At 34.8% G+C, this 22,229-nt stretch overlaps 2 protein-coding genes across 4 annotated transcripts; both read left to right on the top strand.

Moving 5' to 3' along the window:
- Positions 1-1,059: 1,059 nt before the first annotated feature.
- Positions 1,060-11,252, top strand: LOC128165790 (very low-density lipoprotein receptor-like). 3 transcript variants are annotated; one of them, XM_052830619.1, is made up of 17 exons: positions 1,060-1,232; positions 1,451-1,582; positions 2,086-2,205; positions 2,314-2,544; positions 2,669-2,914; positions 3,622-3,738; positions 3,954-4,088; positions 4,400-4,432; positions 5,638-5,895; positions 6,001-6,172; positions 6,296-6,526; positions 6,629-6,893; positions 7,001-7,142; positions 7,266-7,406; positions 8,443-8,532; positions 8,877-9,154; positions 9,270-11,252. In XM_052830619.1, the coding sequence occupies exons 1-17, from the start codon at positions 1,154-1,156 to the stop codon at positions 9,420-9,422; spliced, it is 2,823 nt and encodes a 940-aa protein (XP_052686579.1). In that variant the 5' UTR covers positions 1,060-1,153; the 3' UTR covers positions 9,423-11,252. The 3 variants fall into 3 exon arrangements, with proteins under 3 accessions (XP_052686579.1, XP_052686581.1, XP_052686582.1); XM_052830621.1 differs by lacking the exon at positions 4,400-4,432; XM_052830622.1 differs by lacking the exon at positions 8,443-8,532.
- Positions 11,253-14,878: 3,626 nt separating this feature from the next.
- LOC128167260 (uncharacterized) lies at positions 14,879-21,062 on the top strand. The gene is made up of 5 exons (XM_052832864.1): positions 14,879-15,010; positions 16,910-17,076; positions 17,174-17,247; positions 17,381-18,764; positions 18,879-21,062. Exons 2-5 carry the CDS (start codon positions 16,917-16,919, stop codon positions 19,625-19,627), a joined length of 2,367 nt encoding a protein of 788 aa, XP_052688824.1. The 5' UTR covers positions 14,879-15,010; positions 16,910-16,916; the 3' UTR covers positions 19,628-21,062.
- The last annotated feature ends 1,167 nt before the right edge of the window (positions 21,063-22,229 follow it).

Genomic DNA, 22,229 nt, shown 5'->3' with positions numbered 1-22,229 from the left:
GTGTCAGTTTAGTGTCCCCGAAATTTTAAATTTCATCATAATTGCCGCGTATAAGTTTGTTGTTGTTTTTTTTTTTTTACTTTAAAGTTGGAATTTCCAACTTTAAAGCTGAAAATCAACTCTAAATTAAAGTTGGTTTCAACTTTAACCTTGGAATTTTAAACTTAAAAGTTGATTTCCAACTTTAAAGTTGATGTTTCCAAAAAAAAATTATCTTACTGAGAATCTAATATAGAGCTATAGTGCCTACATGATAAAGACCTATATTTCTAAAATCTAAATAGACACTTATAATTATGGTAAATTACTTTGGTAATAATTAATTACTTTAAAAGGGTTTCTTTCTTTTTTCTTTTTTTTACTTCGAACACTTTTTATATTATTTACTGCAATGATTGTACAAATACTATATCAAATTTATGTTGAAGACTTTTGACAAGCAAGTTAACCGGCAGTTTTTTTTCAAAATTTATATGACTAAAGTACATCAAATATTCAATTAATTCATTTATTGCGTGAATACCAATTGAATAGCATGTATTTCGTTTTAGATATATAGAACGCAATATCCTGCACATACAGTACTGTACATCTCTGTACGTCTCTCTCTCTCTCTCTCTCTCTCTCTCTCTCTCTCTCTCTCTCTCTCTCTCTCTCTCTCTCTCTCTCTCTCAAGATACATATTGTTATGACGTTGTGTCAATCGGTTTAATATTAATAAAATTGACATTTAAAAAATTTAAATGTAAAATTATAAAAATCTGTTGAATTTATATGGGAATATTATTGATCAAGATAGACGCGAGATTCTCTGTACAGCATGGCATGGTCTGACTACCTAATGAATATTCATGAGATAACTTTAATTCCGTTTATTAATCTTGTACAGGTTGTTTACATATTGTTTATTGTACACATACGATGGATTTGTTATGGTCTTTCATTGGTTACTGTACTATATTAACAACACGGGTTATCTGAAGTTTATTTCATTCGGTTTAATTTTGAAAAGTTTCTAGATCACCCATCAGGTTATGTTTGAGGTCAGGCGACTGACGTCACTACATGGTATCGTGAGGAAATATCTTCAGATCCACTAGGCATACCTAGTAATAGTATTTGTGAAAGACCGTAGGAAAGAAGTGGGCTCAGGATGAACATCTTATTCCACTCTCCGTTGATTTTTGTTTATGCTTTAATATGCCTGAGCCATTTTACTTACTCTGAAACAGGTAAGAAATTGAATTTGTTGGGTGTAAAACGAGGATGTAGGGATGAACATTGAAAGCGCACCGGCCGGTGTCATGTTTTAGTAAATATCTTTCTTTTCCTGACTGAAAATGTTCTAAATATAATGTAAATCAACTTTAAAATATTGTTTTGTGCATCTTATATCTTTTTACACCATGAATGTATTTTAAATTACTTTTATTTCTTTACATACATACAGCCACGGGCCAACCGCTTACTTGTGAGGAAAACCAGTTCAAATGCATGCACCGATGTATTCCGATAAGTTGGAGATGTGACGGAGATTACGATTGTGTTGATGAGGACGACAAAACAGATGAAGAAAATTGTCGTAAGTGTGATTTTTTTATTGGAATTATTATAATGAAATGTACAGTAAGCAAGACACATGGGACATGTTTCGTGGCTCCTTGCCAACAGGATGAAAAGACAAAACCCAACAAGAACTAAATCAGTCAGATATCTGGGGAAAAAAATGAAATATCATTTATTTCGGTTACTTAACATATATAAGCACGTTTGATTCGAAAAAAAAATTGTCTCTGAACAGAGACATTTGAACAGAGGAAGTGAGAGCCGCTCGATATCGGACGAGGTATCGACCAATCAGATTTTAGCTCTGTGCCGAGCCCATATGGTTACCTGAACATACTGGATAATCTATGCGTTTTATGCAACGTGTTGAGAATGATTAAAAAAAATAATAAATTACTGGGGCAAGCTATATGTGTAGAAATAAAAAAGATGGCCTCTGCAGAAGAAAAAGTTGCATACACTTCAAACATTTTAATTTATTTAATACATTTTAAAAGTTTAAATATGCTTCCATTTTAGCCTCCCGTACATGCCCAGAAGATGAATTTACCTGTAAATCTGGTCATTGTGTACCAATGAGGTGGACATGTGACAAAGAAACTGACTGCCTTGATGGATCTGATGAAACTGATATTTGTCGTACGTTTCTCAAACAGTACCTTGAAATTTTTTTTTTCTTTCTTTAGAATCATTGCTAATTTCTATGAACCTGTAGTATATTAATTTTGAATTTCAAACAATTCTCAGAAAACAAATCCTGCACAATGGACCAGTTCAGTTGTGGCAATGGAGAATGTATTCCAGCCAGCTGGCGATGTGATGGCTCCCCAGACTGTGCTAATGGCCATGATGAAAACTGCACCTCTCCTACCTGTGCAAGTGATGAATTCAGGTGTGACAATTCTAAGTGTGTCAACAACAAATGGCGGTGCGATGGAGATGACGATTGTGGTGACAAAAGCGATGAGAAAAGTTGTGGTGAGCATAATCCCAAATTCTAAGAGATTTGTGAAGCATTAGTTATGAATTTCACTTAAATGGTAAGGATAGCATTCATGGTTAATGGTAAATTCTTTCCTTTTCTTTTCCCTCTGCTCTTTAGCCCCTTTAACTTGTACTGCTGAGGAGTTCCAATGTGCAGACAAGCAGTGCATTGACCAGCTATGGTATTGCGATGGGGACCCAGATTGCAACGACCAGAGTGATGAATCCAACTGCACAACCTCCAACACTACGATCTGCTCCTCAGAAACCGAATGGCAGTGCCGCACTGGTGAGCAATGTATCCACAGTTCATGGAAGTGTGACAATGATGAAGATTGTTTGGATGGATCTGATGAAGTAGACTGTAAGTAGATTTTGCTATCTGTCATTCTAAGAAACAGCCTAGACTACAGTGATCACTCTTGCTATGATTTCTAAATTGGCAAAACAAAAAAAATTCAAAGTTTTAATTTTCAACCTTCCACCAGTTGTTTGAATAAAATTTATTTTTGCTTATTTGAAATTCAAGAAATGGCCGACAACAATTAATTGTAGGAAATACTGCAATTGAATGTATTCAATTTGGCAACCGTTCGTGTTTTCAAAAACATGTCTGGATTTTAAACTAGGTACATAGATTATGACCTTTAATAAGGTTACGCACCGATACCCTAGTTGGAACTAATCCAACCAAACATACCATGGGTACAATTTTTATTTTAAATGTCTAACCAACCGTTTTGACAGAAATCTACGTATTGCAAAGGAAGAAGTTGTTTTTTGTCAACTTGAGATAATTCATTGGGCAAAGGGAAGCTTATTTCTAGTGTGAAATTTAAATGCATACATTTGCAGAAAACACCCAGCTAGCATAAACTGTATTTTCTTCAATACAATACACATGAATATAATAATAAGGTATGCAGCAGCACACCTATAGGAATACAAAATTATAAAATAAAAATTGTCATCGTCTGTGTTAAGAACACATTGCAAATGTTATTTTTCTGATGTAATAAGAAAAGTGAGCATCAATTTTTAATGACAATGTTTTCTGTTCTTTATTTATAGGTAACCCAACCTGTCGCCCTGATCAGTTTAAATGCGATAGCGGTGACTGCGTTTATGTCACCCTCAAATGTGATGGCTACATCGATTGCGTAGATGGATCCGATGAGTCCAACTGCTGTAAGTGTTCAAGACTGAATTGATTTTTTTCAAAGAGCATTATACTGTAGTGTTTGTAATGAACATAGGAAGTTAAAGTTTGTACAGGATCATTGGTTAACTGAAGGAATATTCGCCTCTAGAGGAAAAAAGCAAAATTCCAAAAAATATATATATATGCATCTCTCTTCACTATTGAAAAATAGATTAAGAAATATCTTCTTCTTTTTTTTCAGCCAAAACAGAAAAGTGTCCAAGTAACAAGTTTGATTGCTATAACAATGGATCTGTGTGTATTGAACCTACCAAGTTGTGCGACACGAGAATGGACTGTGACAACTATGCTGATGAGGAAAACTCGCTTTGTGAAAGTAAGAATATTTTCTATAACCTTTTAAAAACCCTGGTAGATACCTCTTTCTACTAACGCTCATGTATCATCTTGAAAAAAAAAAAAAAATCATATATCATTTTAAATGTTGGTAAAGGAACGAAGCCATGTGCATTCATTTTCATTGTCATAAAACTTTGTAGTTCTGTATTTCACTCTATTGTTTGTTAGCAATAGTTGTTGCAATATATATCTATATCATGTATTTACTTTGCTTATGATTATGTAAGTCTATTTTGTATACATTTGTACATATATATCTAACTTCAACTTAATGTGGGTTTTTTGAAGCCAATTCGACAACTTCGGGACGAAAAAAGTTTGGTAGGTTAACAATTCAGGGTAGAGAAATAAAAACCAACACAATGGTCAACTTTGGTGCTTGAAATTTATTCTCTTCTCTTGATGTCTTAATATTCTGCCCTTTGTTTCCTTTTCTCTGTTGAGTAAATGTGAAAGCTTGTAGATCTCAGATTTAATGTTGTGTCACCTTGGTTAATTAATCTATTTATTTTGATCAGTGTTTAAGTTATTGTGTTAGTAATTAATGTTAAGCAAAGTTGAAAAAAATATTGGCACCAGTAAATTCATATATTTTCTTTCGTCTCTTAAATATATCGCATGGAATCCATTATTTTTTTTTCTTTACTGGGCTGTAAAATTTTTGCCAATATCTTTACTATCAACACACGAAGGGTTCAGAATGGTTGTAATATTTTTACATCCATCCATAATCATTTACTAACACTTGGTGTATAAAAAAAGAACTAACCTTTAATCTCGAGATTATCAACTATGAACTATGTCGGAAAAAGAAGCAATGATGATTAAAAAACTTGTACCTAGATTGGAACCTGCTTAGTAGAATGCAAAAGTAGATTAATGATAGACTGATGATGCTTTTGATATGAAAAATTAATCTGCAAAAATTGTTAAATGCAAAGTACGATTAAGATATGAAAATTCTATGGCATGCAGTGTGCAATGGATTGAACCAGTTGTTAGTGCATTTAAGCATCTGTAGATGATGTTGAATTAAATTTTGTACAGGGTATTTAGCCATTTATCATACAAAGACTTGATGATCCTGAAGTATTCTTAGTAGATATTTTATAATGATGTGATCATGTCAATTATGTTTTTTGTGTTTATTGTGTCTAACCATCATTTTTGTATGTAATGTATTTATTTAAATTTGAATATTGGACAGAATAGAAAATTTAAAGCTTGCATGATTATAACTGCCTTTGATAATAACAAGAGAGACTTGCATTATTGTTAAAATTACAAGAAGTTGCCAGCAACAGCCATCCCCTCAAACCCTCAAATATGATCTCAATTGAGCTGAATTCATAGAGGGTCTATTGTCCAAAGCTTAGAGCTTAATAATGTAATGAAGATGAAAAAAATATAGAAATAAGGACAAACACTTCAGTTATTGAAATAAAGAATTGTTGAATTTTATGTCTTCTGTACCTTTGCACATATATCGGTGAGGTAATTTCATGAATGTCTTTTTTTTGTTTTAGATAACGCATGCAAGTACAATAATGGCGGTTGTATGCAAACATGCATTCCCATCGATAAAACGAACAGACGATGCGAGTGTTTGCATGGCTTCCGATTGAATGGCGATACTGCCTGCGAAGACATCAACGAGTGTGATCAGTGGCCACCAGTCTGCTCCCAGAAATGTGTCAATGAGAAGGGATCATACAAATGTGAATGCATTCCTGGATACTACCCAGAAATACTCCCCGATGGACAACATATCTGTAAAGGTGTTGGTAAGTAATTAATTTACATTGTACTCTACATCTAGATTCTGCTGCATTGGTCTTTGGGTTGTCTTAAAAAAAAAATCCTACAACTCTCATTTGTGACTTTGATAGGTGAGAAGGCCTGGCTGCTCTTTGCCAACCGACATGACATCAGAAAGCTGGAGGTGGACGGTATGATTCTGCAGCCAGTCGTGAGCGACTTGCAAAGTGCCATCGCTGTTGACTATGACTACTACAACAAAGTAGTGTACTGGTCGGACAGTCACGAGGAAAAAATTATGAAGTAAGTATAGGACATTGTAGCTATACAGTTAACACATGGAACATTATAAACAAGTCAAAGAAAGTTCTGTGAATGAATTTTAAAAAAGGTGTTCACATTGTTAGTTTTTGTTTTAATCATTAGAGCCAAAATGAATGAGAAAGGCGAGGTAAATGGGACTGCAGTACCAGTCATCAGCACTGGGTTGAAGACTCCCGATGGAATTGCTGTGGACTGGATTCACCACAATATTTACTGGACAGATACTGGCTATAACACCATCGAGGTTGCTCCTGCCGATGGATCCATGAAAAAGATTCTGGTAGACAAAGATTTGGATGAACCAAGATCCATTGCCGTGGATCCAAGGAATGGGTATGTTAGCTAGTAAACATAAAATCTTTTCATTTTGAATATAAACCTGATTAATGTTGAATTGAGATATTTTATGGAAATGGGAACTTTTCTTACAAACAGATGGTTATACTTCTCTGACTGGGGCACTCATCCCAAGATTGAGCGCATTGGAATGGACGGTAACCTAAACAGTAGAACCACTATTGTGAAAGATAATATTCAGTGGCCCAATGGCTTGTGCTTAGATTATGCCAATGAAAAGGTCTACTGGATTGATGCAAAGCTGAAGAGTATTTTTGCTGCTGAATTAGATGGAAGCAATGTCAAAAGAATTCTTCATAATGCTGAACAAATTCTTCATCCATTCTCCTTGACTATTTTTGAGGTAATATTCATTTTTTTCTGGGTTTTAATGTTGTTGTTTTTTTGTCATTTGGAACATTATAGCAGTCAGTATGACATTGTTTTCATTTTCATTTTTTTCCCCTCCAGGACTATGTTTACTGGACAGATTGGTCATCAGAGGCAATTCGTAAGGTGCACAAATTCACAGGGGAAGAATACACACAATTGGCCCTCGGTTTGAGATCACCAATGGACATTAAAGTCTATCATGAACAAAGACAGTTGCACAGTAAGCAGACTTCTTAATTTATCTGTCATTTTATCTTTGAAGTTTTTTTTTTTTTTTGTAGACATTATAATTAATTTCTGCCTTTGTATAGATTTGAGAATTGAAACCCGTTTTCTCTTACAGGTCCCAACAAGTGTGGATTTTCCAATGGAGGTTGCTCCCATCTGTGTCTTCCAGCCCCAACAGAATACAACGCCGCTGGATATGCCTGTGCTTGTCCAGACAACATGGTGCTTATGAGTGGAAAACAATGTCGTGAAAGTGGTAAGTGAAGTTTATTGATGGTGTCATCAGTGCACATTACTGCAACTCTATCTAAATCACCAAAAAGAAGGATGCAGGTGATAGCTTTAATAGTGGGGAGGGATTTCAATGTGCAATTTCATCTGCATCTTTCTTGTGTATATGTTACTGCATTAACCTGGCTATAAATGTCGGCTTCATGTCTTCGCCCATAACCTGTGCTAGGTAACGTAGAGCTAGGGTTGAATGTGTGCAGTGATTCAATTAAAGTTTTTGTATTATCCGTTAATTTGAAAGTGGGTCTCCTTTTTAAATGCACTCAGATCTAAATCTGTTTAGACCTTATAAATCTGTTTAGACCTGATAGATCAAATAAATTAATTTGCTTAATTTTCAAGATTCCATACCATTCCATACAAGTTTGAATACTTTTAGTCCTTAATTTTTTATTACTCAAATCTTCATATATATATTAATTGCTCCAAATTGTTGGGGTTTTTTAATGCGTACTAGTCAAGGTCGATAGAAATGAAGAGCAATTTTCTGGATGCCGAAAAATTTGTGCACAATTAGCAGTATGTGAATTAGAAAAAATTATTGAAAATGAACAACTGCACTGTAAGCACAGCAAGAAATTAGAGAAAGAATGTCATGGAAAGTTTTGAGCAAAGTTCAGGGAGAAGAAGCCATAGATTAACAAGGAATGTGGAAAATACATTTGGCATCAGTAAAAAATTAAATAATTGATGTCTAATCGTGTAAATAACAAGATGTCCTTGTGTCGATTGTCAAAATGGAAATGGAAGAGAAATTACATGGCTCATTGCCCAGAATAAATTAACAACTTTAAAATGATATGACCTTCATATATAAATGCATCTGAAAATATATACTGAATATACATATATGTATTTATATATAATTGCATACCAAAGAATGCTTATATAGCTTAAATGTAAACTAAATATGTAGAGCTTCTTACTGTTAATCTATATAGAAAAGCAACAACCTTAACCAGCTCTTAAATATTTATGCATGAACCGTTTATTATTGACAGCACCAAGACCAACTGAAAGCCCATTACCAACTCCTTCATCTAAGACAGATTCCCCAAATAATACAAACAGAAATTCCTCTAGTTCTCATGGTGAGGCCTGTTCTGTAATAAATTTCTGGAGTAGGAATTCTGATCAGAAAAAATGAAGACTTTGATTCAATAATGCATACCTGACAAAGGCTGACATGCATGTTCTTGCCTTTGTTTTTCCTCTTTGCTCTTTTGTAATAATCCCACCTCCTACCTCTATTTCTATGTAACCAGCAACTGCTTTTAAAACCTAGCATAAACTTTCTGGCTTTGTTAACAAAATTTTGTTATTTATAATTGCATTTTTGTTTACTGATATAAAAGACTGCTGAACTTCAATTAAATATTTTACTTTGACTATGAAAAAAATGAATGATTTACTTTATTAAAAAATTTCAATTTAGGTGTTACTGAAAGACCAATGACATCAGAGATCCCCAAGATTCCAGTTGTTACTACCTCAAAGCCTGAAGTCCCAGAGAAACCTGTGGTTACCCCCAAACCTGAGATAACTACCAAAAGGCATGGAATTGCTCCCATCAGCACAGACAGCCCTTACCATGTAGTGACGGGTAAAGACAATAACGAAACGGTCGTCAGGAAACAAACAGAAAGTCCCGTCGGAACTGTGGCTGTCATTGCTATTGCTGTGGTGGTGGGCCTAGCAGTTTTGGTTGTCATTGTAAGTATCGATACTTTTAGAAAAAAAATACTGAAATCCTCCTTGGCGAGTTTTACAAATTGAACGCATTCAATATTTTGTACCGGTTCTTACTCTCGTGTTTCTGTTTTTGCAGATTGGTTGTTTCATTTACCGAAGATACACAAAGAGGAACATCAAGAGCATGAATTTTGACAATCCAGTGTATAGGAAAACGACAGAGGAAACTGTCCGCATTAACAGAGACTCTGCCTTGGAGCCATTGAATGCCGATCCCATGGAAGTTTGATGATAAAGAAGTGTTGTAGTGACATTCCATTGACAATAGGCTCTATATTTTCCTAAAACAAAATCGTTCAGGAATTGACAATATTGATTTTAAGATATTGAGTGGAAGATCGGAGAGCTAAACGGCCAGGCCTCAAATGCGAGTTGTATCCATATCCAAGCTGTGTGGCTACGCGTACCGCAATACATTCCAGTAAAGCCTACCGCTGAATACAACACCCAAGACTGTGCTGGCCGCGCCTTATCTACTGCCGTGGTCTATGGAGCAGTATAAAACTCTATACCGATGGACCCTAACCCCCACCCCCCTCTACTCTCTCATTTTCTCATTTTACTTCAAGAATACTCTTATTTTGAATTCTGAGTAGAAGCAATCTCTTGTATTTCTCTACATTGTTTTTATTTACACCACGATTTAGAATGTTACTGCATTTAAAATAGATTTGCAATTATTGAAAAATACTTATTTGTGCATAATGGAGAACAAAGAATCTGCATTTATTTTGAAATTTATAGAGTTCAATCTTTTTTTTTTCTTTTTCTATTTTTATTCCTTTTGTGTGAATGTTAAGTAAATGTAATGGATGAATTGTATACTGTATGACACAAGTGAGGGTAAGAGAGCCCAGTATGTATTCAGACTGTTTTGTTTATGTTTTTGTTATTTATTTTAGTTAAACATGTTAATGCTAATTTAAGCTTTGTTCACATGTAGATGGAATGGATTTAGATAGAATGTTGTGTAAGATAGAAATAGAGACACAGAAGGTACCTAGCTGTGCTTGTATATAAGATTTTGTTCATTGTATGGAGAGTCATTCACCCAGATATCATTAGTTTCATGTGTGTATGGTATAATAGATGTCATTTTATTGCCAATCATTCGTATGACTGAAGATGTATATTTCATGTATTTATTGAAATTGGATTCAATTGCAAAGAAATTCACATTCTGTTGTGCCCTGGGATATTTACATGCACCTCGTACCAATCCTTTTAAATTTCCATGCAGTAATGTATTTGTAGTGTCTAATATCTCTACTAAAATTTAAATGGAGTCTTAGATGACACAGAATGTCAAAGTGTTAAATCTGCATAGCCTACAATGAGGTTTTAGTTAGTCCCGTTACTGTTTTAATGCAGACCCAAGGCACAATGGCTTGTGTAATGTAGCTTTATGTGATATATTTCAGTGCTAGTTTTGGGAGACTTCCTAGTGATAAAATGTTTGTACATTGTAGTTTGTAAATATGTACATGTTTAGCATTGGATAAGTTTATGTTTTTATAACTGTGTAATGCTATAGTGTAAAAACGTCCGTTCTACTCAAGCAAAAACTTTAAACAGTGAAATATTACCTTGTGTAAAGCTTTAGAATATTGAGACACGTAGTTAGGAAACCTTGAAGGTTACTTGACACTGCCTACCGGCTTTTTAAAATTATTCAAGCGCATTTTGAAATCTCGCATCGTTTGACTTAATTTTGTGTTCATAACTATTTTTAGGCACTATTTTAAACTGGTTTTTCTATCATTTATTTGTTATTATTTAGAGATATTCAAAAATTCACAAATTGTATTGATTTGCTATTTAATTTAGAATGATGAAAATGAATGGTCATCAAAACATTCCAGTGCAAGTCGCTTTAATGTTTATCTGTAGGTGAATCATGTTTCTACTGTTTAACAATTTGATTTTTTGTGCCAAATTTGTGTGCATGTATATAGTTCTTGTTTGTAAATCTTTTGCTTGAATGTGAAGAATGATTCATGTTGTTCATTGTTTTGGCACGAAGTGCTTTTTGGAGAATAAAATGTATGAAAACTTGAAATCTGAGTTCTTTGACTTTTTATGCAATGCCACTAAAATCTAAAAGCTCATGGGGCTGGGTTTTAATATATGCCGGTAATATATTATGTCAAGTCGAGTCATGCGGAGTAGAAGGAATGTAAATTATTCAATGACGTGGTAGTCGTACGATCTCGGTAGTAAAGGAAGATCTGGCGAGAGTCTCTAGATCACCTCATTTGCATTCACCAGTTGGATTATGAATGAATGGAGCCGGTATATGGGAACGCCCCCTAATACGATAGAGCGTAGTCATAACAGAAACGTGTTAGTAAACTTTCATATGTTGTTAGTAAACTTAACGATTAAATATTTCAACGACATGATCGTAGTCAAAGGCATTGAGTTCAATGTATTTACTTTATTTAAAAACCTTCCTAATTACATACGATGAAGTAGGCCGAAATCATGTCTCATTCACGCTATTTAAAAAAAAAACTTTAAGTATGATAAATATGCATGTTACTTTCAATTTTTAATTAAACTCTTATGATAAGATTTGAAAAAAAAAGATGATTTTTGTGAGAAGAAAGTTTTCTCTTCTGAGGATTACATAGCAAATCAATTTATTCAGGACAACTATAATAGTTTTGAAAATTACAGCTCATATTTCTTTAAATACTTGGATTATTAATTTATGTTTTTATTCTGTATCATAATTTTGTCGGTTTCTAAATGATGGCAAATTTAAGTTTAGGGTAATATTTTAAAATGATTTTAAGCGATTGATTTTTGTTTGTTTGTTAAAGGGACATGGTGAAGCACAAACCAATGATTTAGCAAATATCGAATTTTTACACGAATTCCAATTATTTTAAATTATACATATGAAAAGATGAACTTTTGAAAAATCACGGTATTCAAAAGTAAATAAATCAAATTAAAAAGAGAAAATTAGAACTAAGCGTTGGGCCAACACATAAATATTGAGTTTTCCTTCCGCTTCATAGCCTCGCAAACGCAGGGGAATCTAAGTACTGCAACGTGGCTAACATCATGAGCCAGAAACCTCTCATTGAAAAATGATGTCTTCAAGAACTATATATTTATTAAGATACATTCTCTATTAATGCATATTTCTTACCATAGACATCGAATAGCTTCAAATTCAAATTCTTTTTTTTCAATTTGTCAAACCAAATGTAAATATTTTCAGACAGAAATCGCAATTATGTGACACTAAGCAAATGTCCAAAACAACTCGGTTTGTTTACATGTGCAATTTCCGGATGAGATTTAATGACTTGTAAATTGATAGGTGATGGCTTATGATGCGTGAAACCTTTCGTATGATGAAATTTCAAGTACCTCTTCTTATTTCGGTTGTCATAATCAAAAAGTAAAACATCTATTTTGAGTCACCGTGCCACTTTAAAGACACTACTTCTTTATACATTTTCATCACACAGCAATAATCTGTATATTCATACGTTCAGACTAACTTGGTTGTAACATAAAATTTATTTATTAATTGGGTGTACGTGTGTATGACCAGATTGTTTCTTACAATTTGGATCGTATTTGTATATCGTATCTATCGAAGAAAGGCCGGTCGTTTGTGTTCGATCTATGAATTAATATAATGTAGGCATTATGTATATTTTTGTCACTGCTTATTGAATTAAATTGATATTTCGTTTTATCTATATCCGGTCCTGAATTATTTACGCAGTTGATGCTATTTTCTGGGAAGCAAGCACCAAAAATTTTATTGAGCTAGCAACAGGGTTTTGATTATACATATATTGCATCGTCAGTATGTATATGTATAGCTTTTTTCATTTCTTTTCCTTTGCTTAAATTACTAGGAAAGTGATAAACATGAAAAACACATGTTATTTGCTGGTAAATGAAGGTCATTTTAAAAAAAGTAATGGAATAAACAACAAAAGGATGATCCATGCAAAATACATGTACATGTAAGTGAAGGTTACAATATCATAATGTCAGTCTTTATGTAAATGTTAAGTCGTATTTGTACGCTTCAAATTGTCCTCTTCCTGTCGTGCAGACTTCCTGGTTGTTCCATTAACCTCCCCCTCCCTGTCCTGTTTGATGACAAGTGCCAATTATCAGCAGCATCTGCCTATCGAAGCGGAACCAGGAGATTGCGTCACTGCATGCAGGATTTCACATGTAATAGTTCCTTAAGACGGAAAAGGGTTTTAAATATCACGAAACATACATTTGACAAAGTGCATGTTTCAACGATGATGAATATATTTTATAGGATATTGATGGTTTGATATTTCCTTTCAGACAATGTTGTTACCGGTAACGGCCTATAGCTATCTTGTGTATTTGTGTTGGGATTAGCCCTCGGGCTTATCACGAGTACCATGCTTTTCAATGAGTTAAATGATCGTTACTTCGAATTTGTCATAATGCAAGTTGAAATAAATTAAGAAATCATTTTCGGGCATTAGGAGCTAGGTGATAATTTCGGCCGGGACGTGATCAAATCCAATAAAGCCCGAATGGTTAATGATAGATTTGATCACGCTTGACCATAATTATTACCATTTTTACCTCATAATATTTCAAAAAATGATTTCTTATTACGTATATTTATATAATTTTTAAGCAACTGTACGATTAGATATTAAATTATTGATATATATATTAACGTTATATTCATTTTGTATAATTATGAAACCCCATGTATAACATTTGCGTCAGTGATGAACTTGTATTGAACATTACGCTACAAAGAGGTATAGCGCACTAATAATATGGTGTCGACTTCAATGTGGCGCTTTTGCAATCATCAGATATTTTCAATATTATACAATATTAAGATAAAATATATTTAAAGAAATGCAAATTGCATAATATCCTGGTTAAGGTCAGACGCGACTTATTTTCCATTACAAATTACATTACAAATGCATTTTCTTTCTTTTTTTTCTATCTCCGCAATCTGAAGATTTCTGCTACGTAATTTCAAAATTATATTTATGTTGTATAATTTTTTTTTTCGATTTGGATATATAATTTCAATTAAAAATAGGTACTTTGACTTTTTAAAAACATTTAATTTCATGTTGTATGCAATTAAAAGAAAAATTCAAAATATTTTAACTCCGAAATTAGCCTGGTAATGCACTCTGAGTTTTTGGGCATTAACATGCAAATGCAGAAGAAATAATCTATCAAGAAAAACTATCTAAAACTGAGGAACGTCGCATCTATATACATGTGTACAGGTATTACGGTACAAGTTTATACGTCGTGCTCAAAATTCAGCAAAGATTTCAATATGTGACTTTTCTAAAACATTCATGTATTTAGCCACATATTGAAAAGACTTTCAAAGAATTTATTATTTGCGTGCGTAGGTTCTTTTATTTTTGGGGTCGCTGGATTAAATATATTATATCTTTCCTCTTTTCATTTTTCTGTGTTTACTATTTACACTATAGGAATGCATTTATTATATAACCATAATCATTTTTCTTTTGCTAGTCAAGATTTCTGATAATTCTACCCCCACCCCCACCCCACTGACGCCACTGTTATGTACCATGGTCATAGTAAAGATAACATTTCTAGATATTGATTGACCAAATAGAAATTTTCATGAAGATAAAATTAGGCTATTTCCCCACAGGAAATTTTCACATCACGAGTTGATAATAATAGCACAGAAAATCTACTTTCGGTTTGTGATTTTTTGACAGAAAACCCCAAAATTTTCATCATACAAAGCATTAGAATTCTGAACATCTGTGATAACTAAAGGTGGGTTTATTTTATTATGATACATGTAATGTCAGATTTTCTATGGTTGCATCAAATGATTTGATTTAAATCAAACATATTCAAAATGAAACCCATCAAATTTATTCACATGCTTTCAATTCCGTTTTAATTAAATCAAATGTATTGACTGTCAGACTCTGCTACTTGAATGAGGAGCATGCATAACTCTATAGACCCAATATTATGGAATTGACAGTAAAGTACTTTGTTTAATCCCAGCCTAGATAAATAGTGATTGACTATAGACTGAATTTCCTTCGTCATCGATCTTAGACTGGATCCAGTCATTGACTGAACTTTATGAGATCAACTATATAGGTGTAGACCAAATATATCAACTAATGACTGTATATATCCACTGCATGGAATCGTATTAGAGACTGAATTAGTAAGAATCGACTAATATGAACAGAGTTCACTTGAACTGACCAAATTAAATCAACTGGATCGACTACAGTGTACAGACTGAGTTCTCTGCGATAGACTATATACACGGGGACCGAATCTGTTAAAGATAGACTTTTGATTGAATCCAGTATCTTCTATAGAGAGGAAATAGTTGTCGACTGTAGACCGAATCTACTGGGATCGATTGTAGACTAAATCTAGTGGGGTCGATTATAGACTAAATCCACAGGGATCGACTGTAGACTGACTCCGTTGGGATCGACTTCAGACTTATACAGCAATGTAAGATACAGTCTGAATCCACTAAGTCCTATACTGTAGACTTAAATTAATCATATCGACTGGAGCATGAATCCTATTTGTTTTTGACTGATGATGAACTGTACATTGAATATCCTTTTAGATCTTCTAGCTATATATAGAAGAATCTTCAGTGATAAACAAAATACTGACTTTTTTGTCTAACATTAACAAAAGACTGACTCCTAGCTTTGGAGAATGAGTTCTCCTTGACCAACTAGATGGACCGACTACTAGTATTTTGTCATCGACAAAAGCTGAATTGTTCGTCACTGACTGATGAACTCACATGCACATCTGCCAGTCATCTTTAGGAGACTCATTGTCAGAGACTGGATCATTTTTGACATCAGACTGAATCTTCTGCATTATATACCTTGATTTTTTTAATGATTTACAGGATAAACTGTTGAATTGATTGTAGACATACTCTGTTTGGATCGATTGTAGACAAAATGTAGTGGGGTCCACTTTTGACTGAATTCATTGGGATTGATTGTAGACTCAATCCACTTGAATCGACTGTAGTCTGAATCTAGTTAGACAGACTGTAGACTGAATCAACAAGAACCGATTGGAGACTGAATCCAGTGGGACCGACTGTATACAGAATCCAGTTAGACCGACTTTAGACTGAATCCAAAGGGATCGATTGTAGACTACATCAAGATCCAGATTCGCAGAATCCAGATCGATTGTAGACTGAAACCAGTGAGATCGCCTGTATAGACTGAATCCAACGAGAAAGAGCGTAGACTGAATCCACAAAGATCGACACTGTAGACTAAATCCTGTTAGATAGATCGTAGACTGAATCCACATGGACCGATTGTAGACTGAATCCAATGAGATCGCTTACAGACTGAATTTGCCAAATCGACCGTAGACCAAATCAACATGATCGACGTACAGACAAATTCCTCTGAAACGGCAATAGACTGAATGCTTGTGATCGACTCTTTACAAACATAGACAAAACCTTATCATTGTTAATGTGGATAGAGCATAGTTATGGTACTTTGTTTTACAAAGTTGATTATGATAAATGATGACGAACGACTATAGTTAGCCTAACTATAGTCTGGTAGACTACTCCTCCGCGTGTCACCACCCTTTAGCCACCAAATTTTTTTTCAATTTCCGAGATGTGACTGTTTTGTTTAATTATAGAGTTTAGATGGAGGTAAAAGGCTTTCGAATTCACGACATTCCTTCCGGGGTCACCACAAATGATCTGTCTATCTACTTCGAAAAATCCCAAAATGGCGGTACAGAACTAGAAGAGATATATTACCCACTCTCTGACAACAGTGCTGTTATCGTCTTTACAAACGATGGTACGTCTTTTGAAAAAGAAAATAATATTTACACATAATTTTTACAAATAATTTGAATACAGAAATCGAGCAATTGTCATTTATACTTTTTTCGCAGAATACAAGCGTGCCTTTGACAAAGACCACGCCTTGAACGGCAAGAAGTTGGCTCTTAGTAGGCTTCCGGTTCAGGTAAATTATCTTGGTATACCGGCAAAAGGCAACAGATTAAACGGGAAAAGAAAAACCCATGAAATTTGTATTTTAAAGTTTCAGCGGGTAAAAATTGTATATCAATGTCTTGATGTTTTTTTTAATTTGACAGCTTTTCTCGAGCACTACCGTATATCTGGAACAAGCAATAACACAGCTGCTGGACGAGAACCCTCCGCTTATGAGAAGCCTTGAAAATGAAAGCGATATGGAAGTCATGTTCGACGCGAAATCCATGACATACAAGATTTGTGGGAATTCCTTCCAAATTGAATGGGCGACAAAGTACCTGACTGACATGTGGCAGAAGAATCAAGAAAACAAGAGAACGAACCCCAAAACGCCCAACGGTAAGGAAGAGGAGACGAAAGAATTGGAAGCAAGGCGCTCTCCACAGATGGCGGAAAGCACAGATTCCGACTCTTCCGATAACGTCTCATATGCTTCGCCCTCGCTTTCGTTATATAAACGCAAGGAAAATAGCAGGGAAATAGAGCGCACTCTAAGTCCGTCGTTGGATCATGATCATTTTTCGAACGGCTCCAAAAAGACTAAAAGATCAACAGCACCTAATGCTCCACAGCAGAAAAGTTTTTCAGACATGGAAATGTTACACCAAACCGGTTCAAATATTGTCGCTGATCGAAAGACGGATTCTCCTCTGAAAATGTCAGATTGTAAGCTTTCGCACAATGATCCAAGATCAGGTAAACCACACCCTGTAAAATCGCCAAACATGGACAGAGGGTCTTACCAAACAAGGCTTCAGAACCTTTCAGACATAGAAAAATCAAAGTCTCTCTCCAAAGCATCCCATGTTCCACATCCCAGAACCTTTCATTTTAAATCGGGGGTGTCAAGAGAACAGATGAGAGTCCCTATGGTGTTTAATAATTACAATAGTGACTCGGATGAAGACGGCAATGTTGGCAGTAGAAGTCCAATAGGCTTTTCAACAAGAGAAACACAGATGATGCGTCGACGACCTCCTCCTCCTCCAAGACCACGAGATCACCCCATCGTCCACCCTCGTCCCAGTAGGTCCTTTCAACCGGGCATGTCCCTCAGTCAGACCGATTTTCCTGACCTGGCACTAGAGTACGAATCGCCCGTGGGATCTGTGATTGTGAAACTAGCCATGGGCGACATCCTTGCGCAGAAGACAGATGCCATTATCAGCCCCGCCAGCACAGACCTTATAACTTTTTTCGGAATATCTGCCGTGATCGCTAGAAATGCCGACAGAAAGATGAAAGAAGAGTGTGCGAACCACGTTACGCAAAATGGAAATCTTCTCTTTGGTGACGTCATTCATACCTGCGCTGGGGGGAACCTTGATCCGAAGGTGACGTACATTCTTCATGCTGCTGTTCCAACTTGGCGGGAAGACATCCCAGAACAGTCCGCGCATTTATTGACATGCACTTATCTCAACTGTTTCCAATATGCCGAAAAGATCTGGCTCAGAAGTTTGTCTATGCCTGTCATAGGAGCTGGTAAGTCAATTGAAACCTTTCTGCATTAAATACTACTAGTAGCTTATAAAACAATTCAAAGCTCTTAAGTTCTTGTCAATTTCCTACCATTACTTTAATATTGTATTTTTTAAGGTTATTTTGGTGCTCCATTGGATGCTTGCGTACAATCCTTCCATGACGCCATTTTATTGTTCACGCGCTTTCATGAAAAGAAAGCCAAACATCTTCAAGAAATTCAGCTGGTTAGCAATGACAGGGACAGCGCATGCTCCAGCGTTGTTGTGTTTAAATCCTTGATGGACTTGGAGGAAGAACAGGCACGTAAAGCTGCAGTTGAAAGATATTGCAAAGGAAGTGAAATGTATGATTTTTCGGCTCGCGATTTTGTTCTTAGAAGAGAGGAATCGAGCGGTGATGAACGACATGAAAGTGACAATGAGAGGAGATCCGAGGATGTCGCTGAAAATAAACTGAAGTATCCTTCAAACGAAAAACTGGACAGTGAATGCTCTGCCAAAAAGGGATATTCGAGCGCAAATTCAACCGATTCGGACGAAATTGATCAGTCTTTCCCGGCCAGAAGTCAAGTGGGACGCAAAGAAAATGGAAGTGACTCAAAAAAGAAGGAAAATATAAAGGCTAGTCACGACGATGAGAGAGACTTGTGGGAAGACGTAAAAAATGAAAATAGAAGTACAAACGGTTTCAGTTTCGAAGAATCAAAACAAGAAAATGCCCGCGACCGTGATTTGCATCAAATGGAATCAAGGGTATCTTCCGGAGAAAATGCGTCATTTCCCACGGAGTATACGGAGGTGATAGACGACACAGCGTCATCTAGCGTCATCGAAAAATTATTGACGCGACGTGGTTCTGACTGAGATGTTTTACTAAAAAAAAAAAAGGCTTCTGCTACATGTATTAACCAAGTTAATCAAATACATGCAATATTGTTTTAACTGTCTGCGATTTAGATCAAACGCATGTAATGATTTTTTAGTGCCAGCATCTTAGGTCGCAATAAATTGATGTGTATATATGTAAAATTCTGCAGACAAACCGAACACTGGTCATTTTGAATATTTATGATACTTATATTTCATTAATGATTGAAGAAAAAACTTGTTAACGCTATGGCAAGGAAGTACATGTATTTATTATTAAAAACCACGAGCGAAGGAGACGGAAACAAAGCTTATATAATCATGAATTTGTGAATTACCAAACTGAAGATTGCAAGGAACATTCCCTCTCACATTACTCATTACATCACAGGTTTTGCCAGAACCTTCTGTCGACAATTGTTATACTGTAATCAATATTATGTACACGTGATTTGAAACTCGCATCAGGACTGTGCGTGGGTTATTTTGATGGATTTTTGTTATTGCTGCTGTTGTTGTTTTTGGGTTATTTTTATGGTTAAATTGTTGCTTTGAAAAAAATTACCGATATTAAAACATGTTTAATGCAAAAAGTTACATTATTTTGAAAAATTAAAAAAAAATCAACAGATTACTGGAAAATAAACTACTACCGGTATTGTAAATAATAGCAAGTCTACAAACATTCTGCAGTGTACAACGCATGTACAATGTATGAATGCTATTAATGTTTATGTATGCCATGGTTTCATAAACGTGCATATTTAAAAGCCGTGAATTATAAAGAAAATAAAAGACAATTTACTTAACCCCATATCCAAAACAAATATCAAATTAAACCACATGCGTGCATTTAGTATACTATGAGAATAGATTTTCAAAATATACACAATCATTCCATACTTTTAGCTGTACTCTGATATACATGTATGTAAAGTTCTGATATGTAGTACGGTAAAATATAAGTACATATGTATGTGAGTTTAAAGACGGTCTTTGCCTAAATTTCGTATAAGATCAAGACCTTTTGATTTAGAATTTTGTCCTGGTATTTAAATGAAATAGGGCAACATATGAATCGATTAGAGGGTCAATATTTTGCTGTCAATTAAATGTCGCATACATGTGCGTTATTAGGGATTAACTAATTACATGTACATGGTAAATCAATTTTCTCGTCACGTTCTCAAAAGTGAAATGACCCCTACACAACAGACAGACATAACAATTCTCCATCATTTTTTTTTTCAGGGACATTGAAAACATATACTTTTTTTTCATGGGAACATTTGCATGGCAGTATTCACATTTTTAGTAATTGTTATCATTATGTAAATGCATGTCATTGTTCTTTTTTTTAAAATACAAAATGAGGTCATATAGTCAAGAACTTTGTTTCCTCACTGAAAAGAAATAAATTTGCATTTCTGTACCAACATGCCCTGCTAATTAAGCAGATATATTTAGCCGACGTTCACAAGAGTTTTGAACAACCTGGAAAGGTGTACTGTTGTATTTAGCTCGGCAACTTAATGAATTCGTCTCTCTTAACCGTTGATTTAACACAGAGAGATCTTTATTCTCTACCTTGACAACTTGATTTAACCAAGTGGTGATGTAATTTCAAGTGGGGGGTATAGACAAAAACCACTAGGTACATGTACTTTGTTTGCACGCCAGAACAGCCATTTTTTTTAGGTACAACTTATTGTTCAGAAGCATGCTCAACTGAAGAAATTTCATGAGGGGTGAAATGGGTGCTAGAAACATTCTTCAAAATATCACCTCACCCAAGCAGACGACGAAAAATATGAGACACATTAATTCAAGTGCATTTTATATTAGATATGCACCTATGTACTTTGATTTAAAGATTTGATGTCTTAAATTTTAAAGACGTCTTTAACACAATCTTTTCAATTTTCCCCGATGAACAATGAAGTTAAAAAATGATAAGGACAAATCTATACAGACTGATTAAAAAATATGTTCAGACATTAGGAAAAAATGTACTTAATAAATTTGTTTAGCTCATCCTCAACATTGAATTATGCCAATGAAGATTACTTTTATCATTAATTTATACACCGTCTTAATTTACTCTTTTTGGGAAGAAATATGTGCACATAGAGTATTCAATCACTGCATCTTGGCCAAAATTCATTCAGAATTCTTAAATAGATTACAAATTATGTCGTATGCTTTTTGACTGAAGTTTATCATAAATTGCATAATGTACACAAAAGTGCGCACTTCTCTGAGTTTGGTGTGCATTTTACAAACACCGTCATGACACGCACTTTACATACAAATTTCACACATTGCATGTACACCTTCGCAGACGAAATCACCGAGTGTTTACATTATCTGTGTAATATGGTAATGAACTATTCCATTTTTGGCAATCAATTATAAAAAATGTGAACAACCGCTCCATCAAGTTACACATCAAGTTTGTATTTAACTATTTAATCTGTTTGGGTTTATTTTTTCGTGTAAAAAGGTGGCCCTGTGCTGTGCTTCAACTGATTGGACTAACTCGGAATAAAATGTACATGAACCAGCTGTCCATGATCCTAACTGCCTACAACTGCCCTCG

Source organism: Crassostrea angulata, chromosome 10 (assembly GCF_025612915.1).
Source record: "Crassostrea angulata isolate pt1a10 chromosome 10, ASM2561291v2, whole genome shotgun sequence".
NCBI classification, from domain to species: domain Eukaryota; kingdom Metazoa; phylum Mollusca; class Bivalvia; order Ostreida; family Ostreidae; genus Magallana; species Magallana angulata.
The sequence above is the reverse complement of the archived record's forward strand: the minus strand, read 5'-3'. Positions and strand labels throughout refer to the sequence as shown.